Source organism: Saccostrea cucullata, unplaced genomic scaffold (assembly GCF_032062105.1).
Source record: "Saccostrea cucullata isolate Sc308-1 unplaced genomic scaffold, CSIRO_AGI_Scuc_v1 ctg3317, whole genome shotgun sequence".
NCBI classification, from domain to species: Eukaryota; Metazoa; Mollusca; class Bivalvia; order Ostreida; family Ostreidae; genus Saccostrea; species Saccostrea cuccullata.
In genome coordinates this window covers 16,357-29,970 of record NW_026933451.1, presented here as the reverse complement: position 1 = coordinate 29,970, position 13,614 = coordinate 16,357, and the positions used below count along the sequence as shown (strand labels likewise).

The 13,614-nt window shown below is 35.3% G+C and overlaps 1 protein-coding gene across 1 annotated transcript; it reads right to left on the bottom strand.

The window, feature by feature from the left end:
- Positions 1–277: 277 nt before the first annotated feature.
- On the bottom strand, positions 278–13,347 carry LOC134238386 (transcription factor E2F8-like). Its single transcript, XM_062720522.1, is given in 13 exon segments — positions 278–3,026; positions 5,914–6,007; positions 6,009–6,085; positions 7,555–7,611; positions 8,015–8,086; positions 8,780–8,923; positions 10,271–10,355; positions 10,753–10,823; positions 11,031–11,172; positions 11,588–11,718; positions 11,964–12,043; positions 12,130–12,733; positions 13,221–13,347. Coding segments are annotated over 12 exon segments (2,739 nt in total). The 5' UTR covers positions 12,732–12,733; positions 13,221–13,347; the 3' UTR covers positions 278–1,842.
- Between the last annotated feature and the right edge of the window lie 267 nt (positions 13,348–13,614).

Below are 13,614 nucleotides of genomic sequence, written 5' to 3'. Positions count from 1 at the left end.
GAAAACTGATGAAATATCCCAGGGTTCAATGTATTGTGGATAAAATCAAATTGAATTGGTAAGAAATTCCAAATGACTTCCACATACTATTTCATTCCAGATTTCAATGTTTGTTACAGAAGTTCAACTGTAGTTCATTCTTTTTGTCCCCCGCTTTCGTAAAAGAGAAGGGGCACTACATTTCATTCGTCCTTCTGTCTGTCCCTCTATCACAAAAACCTGAACACAGATTGTACTAAACCTGCATAAAAATCTAAGAGAAACAAACAATGCATACGCATCATTAAATAGTTTATTATTCCTTTATATACAATTATCTATGTACAATTTGACTTTCATGCAGCAATTTAATCAATTATATTGGAAGAAATTGTGCACGATGCAGGGTTAAAACATAGAATAATAAAAGAAACAACTTAACAATACTTGTTGTCTAACAAAAAACAAAAGAGTATCATGAATAAAGTGAGCTGATTTGTTTGCTAATTAAAACACTATAATCCAGGAATGAAATGACTGTGCGTGGCTTTAGATGAAGGGAAGATAACTCCTACACAGTGTTCATGTGATCTTCCTCTCAACTCATTGATTAATAAAATAAACATATTGAGCTAGCTCAAATATTATACATTTAAAAAATATATTATAGTACTGCCCATGCAAAAATAAAACTATTATTATTAGGAAAAAAAATAAATAAAAAATAAACAAAACATATATGCATTACATGCGGGTACTGGGTACTATGAATGCTGCCTAAAAAAATCTTTCAAAAAAAAACTTAACAAATTGGAATCTACAGAAATTATCAAAATGATTACAACCACATTTTACTGATAAACAAAGATGACAAACTAAACAATAAAGATGTATCACAGTTTGCCACAAAATTATCTTCTTTGTCTCAACTCTAATGCATTCAGAAAGTTCTACAAAAATTCCAGACAGCCCTCTTCCAAGTACACTAGTCAAACAACATGCATATCGTAGACCCAAATTCAGACAAGAAAAAAATCATGTACCCCAACTTAACTTTATTCAACATTTTTTTTTCACAATTACATTCTACATGGGTATACATTTTCCCATTACCATTCTATATTGACACACTGCAAGTCAAACTTTTTTACATTTAGCATGGACCCAGAAACATCTTACAAATGATGAATTTCATTTTTGTCTACATCCATCTATTAACATTCACCTATTTCTACACATTACACTTCAAACCTTTAACATTTTTACACATGCATTTCTCTTCCAACAATTTATAGTATATGTTTCCAATTACAGATTTTACAATACTTTTTCAGACCAAACATTTGTACACTTTAACTTTGTACAAGAAAAAGCACATTTTATTTTATTGTACACTTAACACCTCCTCTATCATCCTTATAAAATGCAAGCTAGAAATTAACATTTGCCTTCTGTGGATTTTTCCGATATAGATTTTCCCAGAAATACAGTGTATCATTAGTTCCATACTAAGCAAACAAACAATATATATATAGCTAGGCTTGTTTTCAAAATAAGAGGCTTCACATAACAAATACTACAAAAAAATATTTTATTTCATGCAGATACACAATTCTTGTGCAGAGAATAAATACTTTGGTCTAAATTTTTTACATCTTAGTGCACCACATAAAATTAGACACAAGCCATAAGTTAAAACATACTTTTTTTCCGTCAAGTTAACTACAAGTTAAAAGGACAGCACGGGACACATTCCTCAGACAAAAAAAAAACAACATGCAATCATCCCTCAATAAAATACATTTATACTTTTTTTAAACTTAAATATGAATATCCTACAAGTCAATAAAATATGAGATCGACTCAGCAGATGTCATTAGCACTGAGGTCAGGGAGGTCAAGCTTCCTTGCTGTTGCCAGGCCCTCTTTGGCTGCAAAGTTGCTGGCTGCAGCTGAAATGGTTGACAGTGGAATCAGGCCCCCAGGGGTGTTCCGGAAGAACTTAGCCGTGGGGGTGGGGCGCTCCGTGGGGGTGATCATCTGCTGGGGGGGAATGCCGGGGGAGGACTGAACAGCACTATTCTGGGAGACACTGGCCATGGAAACAGAAATCGGTGACAATTTCACGGGTGGTTGACCAATTAAGTGATGCTGGTTCACAAAAGTGGGTTGACCTGCAAAAGTGAACACAGTTGGACTAGGGGAGGAGCTACTGTTAGGGGTAAGGGGAGGACTAAAAGTTACAGGCACCATGAAGTTTACCGCTTGTCCTGTACCATCGGTGGCACTCATCGGAACACCCTGAATGATCTGCATGTGGGATATGGAGGTGGCTGGTTGGCGCTGAATGAAAGGTAACTGCAATATGGTAGGAGGCTGATTTGGCAACTGTACCGCGATTCTGTGAATTTGTCCCTGATTGTTTTTACTACTCCCTGATGGTTCCGAGTCACATGAATCGGTCGACTGAGACGGCTCTACGTCTGACGAGCTTTGGGATCCTTTTGCATCCATGAATTCTGAGGTCAAAGCTCTCTGAGGGGGTGTTTTCCCTTTGATATCAGTGGAAGTTTTTTTTGACTTGGCCTCGTCCTCATCCGTTGGGGGTGAAGGATACTCCAACCTGAAACGTTTCACCTCGGGTTCCCCATTCTGCAGAACGTAGGCCCTCTTCACGGCTTGAAACGCCCCAGCCTCGGGCGCATTCTCACTCTTGACCGGACTCTGTATTTCCTTTGCTTCACCTTCCTTCTTGATAGGTACTGGCACTTTCAAGGATTTAAGTACTGCGTTTATCTGATCTGGGGTCAGTGGCAGAGAAGAGCTCTGTTTGGCTTTGATGACTATGGTCTCCATAGTCTTTGTATCTTTGGAGACGCCCCCCGAGGGCTTTGGCACGGTAGAAGTAGCTGCGTCTGTTTTCAATACTGTTGTTTTTGTAGGATGAATAATCTGGAATTCTGTACCCTTTTGCTTGACAATGATTCGTTTACCAACACTCTTGCGAATGGTGTTTGGCTCCTCTTGACTTGAGGTCATTCTTGAATCTGCAAATACAAATATTTTTCTTTAAAAACTTTTTAAAATCATTATGAATAATTTTTCCATCATCTAAATAGTGGATTCAAAGTGGAAATATCCAAGAAATTCTTTGAAAATTTACAACAAACTCTAGTTTCTATGATTGATTAAAAAAAATTACAACTAGTGATGAAAGATATGAAATTATATTGCAACTTTTCATGACAAGAGGCCCACGGGCCTTATAGGTCACCTGAGTATTTTGTAACAACTTTCAAACAATTAAATTTGGTTTCTGTTTTAAACCAGATGCCATGAAATTCACAATTCACAATTTTGAAAGAGGCACCACTGCTTATCAAAATTATTAACTTAGCATGCTTACTCTATTTAGACCCCCCCCCCCCACCACCACCACCACCACAACTCTGACCCAGGGGGCATAAAAAAACCACTTTGCTAGATGCACCTTTCTTCATCATTAATATATATATACTTGGATCATTGGCATAAAACCCAGAAGCAAAGGAAAATATTTTCAAAGAATTAATGTATTTTTACTATATAATCAACAGAGCCCCACCCTAACACCAAAACCCCTGACCCTGGGGCCATAAAATTCATATTTGTATAGGAGGCACTCTTGCTCATCATAACTATGTGCTTAGTTAGTTTATTTAATACCCAGAAGCAGAGAAGAAGATTTTCAAAGAATTAATGCATTTTCACTACATAATCAATAGAGCCCCGCCCTAACACCAGAACCCCTGACCCTGGGGTCATAAAATTCACAATTTTGGAAGAGGACTCTTGCTCATCATAACGATGTACTTAGTTAGTTGATTTAATACTCAGAAGCAGAGAAGAAGATTTTCAAAGAATAAATGCATTTTCACTATATAATCAATAGAGCCCCACCCTAATACCAGAATCCCTGACCCTAGGGCCATAAAATTCACAATTTCAGAAGAGAGACTCTTGCTCATCATAACGATGTTCTTAGTAATTTTTTTTAATACCCAGAAGCAGAGGGGAAGATTTTCAAAGAATAAATGCATTTTCAAAATATAACCTATTTAGCCCCGCCCTAGAACTAGAACCCCTGACCCTGGGGCCATGAATTTCACAATTTTGGTAGAGGACTCAATGCTCATTACATTCATGCCAACAGTTTGCCTGCTTGATGTCCAGGAGTAAAGAAGAAGATTTTTAAAGATTGCAGTAATTTTAGTGGCTTTGGCCCCACCCCTCAGGCCCCACGGGGGTGGGGACCATGAAATTCACAATTTTTGTTCCCCTCCACCCATAGATGCTGTATCTTAAATTTGGTTGAAATTGGTTCAATGGTTTCAAAGAAGAAGCTGAAAATCTTCAAATGTTAACACACGACGCACGTCGCACGACGTAAAATTCATGAAAAATTCAAGGAAATTCATGAATTATTCATGATCACCTCGCAGGGGTACTGAATACCCATACACAAGGATGGGAAACAAAAAAGCATTCCAACTAATCAGTAATATTCAGCAATAATCAGTAGTGCCCCTAACACTGTGAAATAAACCCCTGACCCTAGGTCCACACATTGCACAAATTTTAAAAAGGCACCCTTAAAATTGCCTATCAAAAAATAAATAAATGTTTTATAAATACAAAGGAGCAGATTTCAAACAATTAATCTATTTTCAGTATATAAAGAGCCCCCCCCCCCCCCCCCCCCCCCCCCCTGGGGCCTTGAAATTCACAATTCTGCAAGATTAGGGCCCTTGCTCATCATAACTATAAAGGTAGTTCATCTGCTTCATACCCAGAGACAGAGAAGAAAATTTTCAAAGATTTAATGTATTTTCACTATATAATCAATAGAGCCCCCTCCCCCCCCCCCCCCACCCCCAACACCAGAACCCCTGACCCTGGGACCATAAAATTCACAATTTGGGTAAAAGCACTCTTGCTCATCATAACTATGCACTTAGTTAGTTTATTTAATACCTAGGAGCATAGAAGAAGATTTTCAAAGAATTCGTCTATTTTCACTATATAATCAATAGAGCCCCCCCCCCCTCCCCCCCAACACCAGAACTCTTGACCCTGGGGCCATAAAATTTACAATTTTGGTAGAGGCACTCATGCTTATCATAACTATGCACTTAGTTAGTTTATTTAATACCCAGGAGCAGAGAAGAAGTTTTTCAAAGAAATAATGCATTTTCACTACCTTCTTATTTAGCCCCGCCCTAGCACTAGAACCCCTGACCCCAGGGCCATGAATTTCACAATTTTGGTAGAGGACTCAATGCTGATTACAATCATGCAAACAGTTTGACTGCTTGATGTCCAGGAGTAAAGAAGAAGATTTTTAAAGATTGCAGTAATTTTAGTGGTTTTGGCCCCACCCCTCAGGCCCCAGGGGGGCAGGGATCATGAAATTCAAAATTTTTGTTCCCCTTCACCCATGGATGCTTTGTACCAAATTTGGTTGAAATTGGTTCAGTGGTTGCTGAGAAGAAGCCGAAAATGTTCAAAAGTTTACGAACGATGTACAACGTACGACGACAGACGAAAACGGATAGCAATAGGTCACCTGAGTTTACTCAGGTGACCTAAAAATAGAGAGGACTCGCAGTGCATAGGAAGTGCCTGTAGTCCAATCCTTTCGTAACAATTCTTCATAATAAAATATTGTTTGAATTAATTTTTTCTGAAAAATCTTTAGCACCACAAGAATTCTTCTTCACACATATAAAAATAAATCCCCCCCCCTATTTATAATTAAAGAAAGATGTTGGATGTGCTGGGTGTAATCAAAAAATTTCTAGTCCCTATATTTGGTTTGAAATGACCAATTTGTGTAATTCATCCTCTTCACCATTGGGAGGAAATATAACAAAGACAGTTAAGAGCAAATCTTACCATCAAAGCTGTGTTTCTCGGTTGGACTTGATGGCTGTGACATTGAGGCGTACAACTTGTCTCGTTCCTTCAAAAAAAAATGTAATTAAAAATATATCCGCGACCTGGCAGATCTGCTCAAAAGAGGAATGTCTGGGCATGGAGTTCTTCCTAGGAGCCCCGTCCCCTAGTCCTGAAAAAAGACAGCACAACAATAAACAGGGGCTTTACAGAATAAATTCTAAAAATATTTACATGACAATGTTTTTTTATTTTTAATCTAATTAAACTGATATATCAACATACTGGAATTTTAAGGAAATACTGACTTGTAATATATTATCTATTCATTTGGCAATAAAAAGATTTACTGTTGTAGTTTAAAGTTTTTAACCCCCCCCCCCCCCCATGAAACAAGACCTCATATTATGTAAACACCAACATAGTTAGTTCACTTTATTTCATCCAATAATGAACAACAATCCTTATTTAGGCAAATGACTTTATGGTTTTGTCAAAATCTTCAGGTTCTGATAATTTCATAAGAAACTAAAATTGACAGATCATCAAAGACTTGAATGTAGAAAAGCATTTCAATATGATACTGACTGCAGATATAATCATAAGATATTCAGTTACATATAATTTGAAATATTCAATAGAAAACCATAAAATATATTCCTTAAGAACTTTAGAACAAGAGGCCCATGGGCCACATCGCTCATCTGAGTAACTTGGGTGATGTAGTTCTTTACCCGATTCCTTCTCTTGCTATACCTATCATAATCATGCCCCACTACGCCCTTCCCTTTTATGATTTTAAAACTTTAGAATCTACACTACCCCAGGATGCTTCCACATAAGTTTCAGCTTTCCTGACCCAGTGGCTCTTGAGAAGAAGATTTTTAAAGATTTGTTCTATATATTTCTAAGTGAAACTTGGATTCCCTATTGCAGCCCCAATGATTTTAACAATTTAATATCTACACAACCCAAGGATGCTTCCACATAAGTTTCAGCTTTCCTGGCCCAGTGGTTCTTGAGAAGAAGATTTTTTAAGATTTGTTCTATATATTTCTACGTAAAAACCCCGGGGGTCATGATTTTAACAATTTCATATCTTCACTACCCAAGGATGCTTCCACATAAGTTTCAGCTTTCCTAGCCTAGTGGTTCTTGAGAAGATTTCTTAGTGACCCCACCCTATTTTTGTCTTTTCTTGATTATCTCCCCTTGTAAGGGGACTTGGCCCTTCATTTTAACAATTTAAACTCCCCTTCACCCAAAGATGCTTTGTACCAAGTTTTCTTAAAATCAGCTCATTGGTTCTTGAGAAGAAGTCGAAAATGTGAAAAGTTTAAACGGATTCAATAGAAAACCATAGAATATATTCCTTAAGAACTTTCAGAAAAAGCAAGACAGAAATCCAGATAAGATTTATGACTTAAAAGGTACTAAGAATAATATCATCTATTCCAAAGAAGGGAAAAAAATGTGAGAGTATGGATAAAGCCTGTAATGGATTGATGCTCTGACACAAATTTCATGTTCTTCACATTTTGAAAGAAGATGGGACTACCATAAAGAAAATGATTTATCTAGGTTTATAGGAAAGACTATGCCAACTTCAATTTTGCAATTTTATACATTCAGAAACACTACCTTTGCAATCATTTGGTTTAATAGGTCGATGTCCATGTGTTGATAGAATTTCAGACACTGCAAAGATTGAAAAATGCTTCATTCTATACCAACTGATTCAACAAAGCAAAACTTTTGCCCTCAATATCTGATCCCTAATACAAACTGGGAGTGAGACACATGCTAATCTGCTACAAGTCCACTTGCTGACGTGAGCAAACTAGGAAGGGCTGACTTATTTTTCAATGAAACATAGTGCATATCAAGTAGAAAATCCAGTCCAGTGTAACACATAGAGAAGAGAAAAAAAAAATACAAAACAAATATAAGGAAATTTAAGAAATGACAAAACATGAATTTGTTGATCATATTAATGTGGAGGTATATAGAGGTAGTTGTTCCCATAAAAGAGATTTATTTTTCTCTTATTCTCTATCTCTCTTTGACCAGTGTAACATGTAATGTAAAGACAGATACATACTTTGCTGGTTCTTGACACAGTCAAGCATGGAATGTCTAGAAGTTGGCCGATGATACCCATCGTGGTAACATACTGTAAGAAGAATGAAATATGATTATAGAGAAAAATTATTAATAATGAACAAGACACGAGGTTTTGATATATGCCCCAAGAAGATGTACATGAAAATTCTTAATTTTGTAGTATAATATTAAGCTTTTCAAATACACTTAAACTCAATTGTTAATTTTTTTAACAGTTCAACTTTGATGTCTTTAACAATAATATCTTAAATACCATCAATATTTCAAAGTGATGTGAAAGTTCCATCCCCTTATTCTTTAAGTATTTGAACCTAAATATCTCAAATCCTTGGATATCTCAACTTTCCTTAGTCTCATTGAGATCAAGTTTTGACTGTAGGAATTTATATTTTGTGATGAACTGAAGAGTCCAGGGTTTAAAATAATATTTAAATCTTAAGGGTATGTGGGTCCCCAACTTCGCAAGTTTCATACTTTGAGGCTCACAATTTTCTTTCATCTCAGTAAGAATATTCTTTTTTCTCTCAGAAGAATATACCTTGCTTCCAATATTTTTTTCCTGTGGATTTTGACAACACTTTCCATATCCTAGAGGTGGGGGATAATAAGCTATTTGTATATTATCTAGTCCCTTCTAATTTCAAAGAACTGAATTCAATATCTTGTACATATAGTACACAAAAATGTGCTTTTTGCAAAAGCATCAATCTTGTCAATTCTTTGAACTTTGAATATTACAAACCATTTAATTCATGCACTTGCTCCAGATCTGGCCCTATATACTGGTAGGTAGGTTTTCTGTCCCTGATGTCGGTGATGCGGATTTTCCTGATAAGGTCTAAAGTTGCTAAAATGTTAGCAATGTCATACAGTCTCCTTATCTTTGCTGAAACAGAGAAATGATCATGAATACACAGATCTTTGTTTGAAAAATAACATTTTTGTAAATTATTTTGAAATGCTGAGAGCTGTTCCAATTACTTACAAGAATATACTGGCATAAAATTTAGATAAATTTGATAGCCAAAACCTTTTTTCTCTCAACGAAATATGTATACAAGTTTTTATCTCAAACAAAGGTTTCCTTTAGGTACATTGTATATTGTATAAGCAGAAATTTTGGCAAGGATTCATTTATGGCATTTTAATTGAGGGTGTTGAGACTGCTGCTATTAAATATTGTTAACAATTAATTCCACACAAGAGGTTTCCGTTATATTTCTATGCACCATAATATCAATATAAATACTGTAAACCAAGTATTATACGCGTGCGATAAATATCCGCGAGTTCCGCAAGTAACCTCTGCTCGCGGATATTTATCGTCGCGAACCACGGCCAAAATGTACGATCCTCTCCCATTTATGCGGACTCCGGACCGTGGCTAGAGACGATGCGAACCAGTTGTTCATTATATTCCTATATCATGATTTATTTAGAGTTATTTGCCTTTTTTTCAATACCGATCCCGACGGTTCAACAAGTAATCACGGAAAAACTTTACTGTTAGTGTACAAGAAGCAGTTGAAATTTAATTACAAACATTCAAAAAAAAAAAATAAAAACGAATGGCAAATCTAAAACTATTTGTCTAAAAATGATTAAAATGTCAATAATCATTTCAGCTTGTGTTATTATTGTTCATTTATTGTTACAGATGAGTCAGAGATAGCCTGGTTAATAACGGCTAATTATGGCACAGTCCTGCTCTGTCCAAACCATTTATAATTGCCCCTTGGCTGTGTAGATCTTAGAAAGCGTCGATTACCCAATTAGTATGAGGCACTTTTACAATCGAGAGTTTGAAATCCATTTTAATCTCCTAGATTTTACCCTGATTTTCGTTTCAAGAGCGTTATGAAAATGCATATGAAGTATACTCATGGTTCACCTTTTATCTACTTTAGGGGCGGATGTAAGATTTTAAATGGACACAATGCACAGAATGTCTTGAATAATGCGTAAGCAGACCTCACGCTACCATTTTACCTTGTTGATGGGCGGATATAAAATTTTTATTTTATTCAAAAATACTCATTGTAATAAAAAAATGTGACCACTCGTTCGCGGAAATAAATCGTCGCGGATAAGTTCTATGGCGGTCAGTTGCGAATAAAAAATGACGCGTATAATAATTGGTTTACAGTACTTCTTGTCAAAATAAAATACTGATGTTTATGGAAAAATTGTGTTGAAATTCAACTTGTACAGCAATAGTTTAATAAAAACTTACTCTTGAATTTGGCATTTTCCGTTCTGTCAATATTTGGATCTCCAATAAGAATTTTAGCTGCTAAGTCCAAGTTGACCACTCTCGGCTGCAAATATATAGAATTTCACATAAAAATAATTTTGGCTTATTTGAAAAAAAAAAAAATGACAAACTAAATATCTTCATGAATATTTCACTATATTCTATTAAACCTTGTACATCTTTGGTGAAAGAAATTGTTGATTTTAAAAATTAAATTTTATCCATGTCATTTTACAGAGTTTTTCATTTTTCTTAGTAATATATATCTTTTGGAGGGTCTGACCCTACATTTCAAGAAAGTTGAAAAATTTCTTTATTCGTGAATGATTTGAGGAAAGTAAGGTTTTAGCTGGCTCTGTGGATAATTTAATGATCACATATAACAAGCACAATTCCCTGTACCATCTTCACAAAAAAAACCTTGAGCAAGAAGACCAAAGGTCTATTTGTGACAAGCTTACCTTTGACACCAAGAAGAGCATAAGGAACTTCTGACTCATAATGCCCAATGATTTGTCTTTCCTTAGTAAAGCTGAAAAGACAAATTTGCAATCAAGATAAAAATTTCAGTAAATTAAAACACAAGATACAACATATCACAAAATTAGTCTTTCACATTTATTTGAGTAGTTATTCACAGTAGATTTTTATTTGAACATTATTCCCTCATTGGGAATGATAATTATAAAGCAGTGACTTAATCTTCTATCATTTGTAAATATATAGACCCTCCTCATACCTGCATTAGGATTGTCTGGATCCATTATAAATGGAGGGGGAGCTGTATATACACTGCCATTCTGCTCTGCTAGTTCGCGGTTCAATTCATAGTCTTTCACTTTTAGCACTAATTCTCCAAATCCTTCTGCATCCGCTAATGCCTACAACAGAGCAAGAAATTTATTCTTCCTGTTTCAAAAATACTACAATTTTTTACCTTCTAAATGTATCTTCAAGTCACATTGTTTGTATAAAAATTAAACTTCACAGTTCAACATAACTTTTGAAAGGGTAGAATATGTTTTGTTACTGTAAAATTTCTAGCAATATTTTCAAGAGTTTAATTTCACATTTTACACTTTAAAAATTTCCATATTAGATTTAAATAGAGAAAAGTAATATTTCTATGTGGCAGATCAAACAAATTTGTTTGTGGCATATTCTTTCAAAGTTTCATATTCAGAAAAAAAAAACAACAAAGCTTTACTTTGCTTCTTCTTAATTGCATTTTATATTTCCCAAAATTTTAATTGAATCCATACAACAGAAAACACACGTAATTAATGAAGAGCTCACCTTTAGTTTGGCTAGAGTATTGACTAGGTTCGTTTTCCCGTGCCACGCGTACTTATTCTTGGCTATCCGGCTGACTATCTCCACACTTTCCAAAACATTCACTATGTCATATATTCTTCTCCTTTCTACCGCTACAAGATATAATAGAATAGTTTAATAACCAGCAATTATTTAATGCACATCTCTATGTAATTTTGCTAATAAAGCTGCTTGAATAGAAACTAAAATCTTATCCTATTAATATTTCTTCATTAATCATGTTAAGTAGTATACATTTAATCAATTTAAATATTTTGAGAAATTGTAAATTCTGAAGTCTATAAGCATTTCTTGCAAAGTAATAGCTTCCCACCTTAAAATGTTTTCTAAATTTTACCTAATTCCTTTGCAACTTCATCAAGTGAAATTTCTTGGCTTTCTTCCGTTTGAGGATTCACTGGGTACTTCTGAAGAAACCTACAAAATTGACATTATGTTTCAACCTCATTTTGAACAAAATAAACTATTATAATAAGTAATTTTACAAAAAACTAAGTTCCTACTTTTGACAGAGAAGGCCTAAGGATTTTTCCTTTCGAGACCCCGGCTTCCAGTCTCCGTTTTCGTCCTCGAGTTGTGAAGCTGCCAGCTCAGCATCCAGATTTAGGGGTTTAAATTTCCCTCCCATTTCATCACAGTCTTTTCCTTCACTTTCCTCCAACTGTTTTTCTCGGTTCCTTAGTTCTGGACTTACAGCACTAAAAAGCATTTTAAGATTTGCAGTGGGGGTGAGAGGGGCCGAAGTTTCGGGGTTTTCCGTCGGAGTTGAAGGCCTTTCACCTATTGAGTCCACTGAAGATTCAGAGTCATTTTTCACTCTTTCCGACTTTGGAAGAGGTTCAGATTTGTCCGATTTTGCAGAGGATTTTTTCTCTTTTATTGGAGAGGTCTCCTTTCTAGATCTTGTTCTAGCTTTCATGTTCTCTTTGTCAGTCGATGCCTTGATTCTCGGAGAGTTGTGTTTACTTGCTAAAACACAAGTATTTCGGGTGTTGATTGGAGAAAACGGTATCCTGTCTACTTTGGTGTTTGATTCAATAATGGATTCGTCAATAACTGGATTTGTGTTGAGAAGATATAGTGAGGAGGAATTTATTTCTGTCATTTCTGAAGAACCAAAAAAAAAAACAAAATACATGATCAGGTCATTTACAATATAAGCAAGTAAAAGAAAAAACAAACAAAATTTCAATGTGTGAAAAAGATGATCATAAAATTTACATACATGATTGATATTCTTTACCACAATAAAATAATAATTACCCATTCTTTATTTATTATTTAAATCTAGGCCTACTTTTTAACTGCAAACTGGTAATTCTTTAGCACATGTTACTTTTTTATTCAAAAATTCGATTTATTTTGTCCACATCTTCCTTCAATAGTTTTTCAAGCCATTTATTTGTTACATTAAACAAAAAGACCACAATAGAAATAGTGTTTGGCCAGACAAAGAAAAATAACACTGGCGTATGTTTCAAGCACAAGTGTAAACAAACAAGCAATACCGCGCCAAGTCTCTGTGATTTACCGTGCTTTTTTTCATTAAAAATACAAAGATATCACACTCTTTCGGACATAGAAAAATTGTTACCTGTTTTGTAGTAATTTCACAGATAAGAAACCTAATATATTTTTTCGTATTATTCCCTAATTTTCCTGTTGGCGTTCAAACGATAGACGAATACTAGCGCGTTCGAATTTGGCGCGTGATCGTATGCCATAGCGGCCCTTCTTCTGCACATCTGTTATTTATCGGTGGGAAAATAATTATTTAACCGTTAGGTATACAAAATGTTGATCAATTGATTAATAATTAAAGTTATTAAGTTTAACCGTCCATTTCTTACGCAATATTCCCTGGGGCCATTGGTTAAAATATTGATTTATGGATCGGGTAGTCTAGGTTCCGCCAAATATCTAGGTCACGATTGAGAATGGACACGTTCCTGTTCGCGGAAAAAATTACGTTCTCTGTCATTCACATG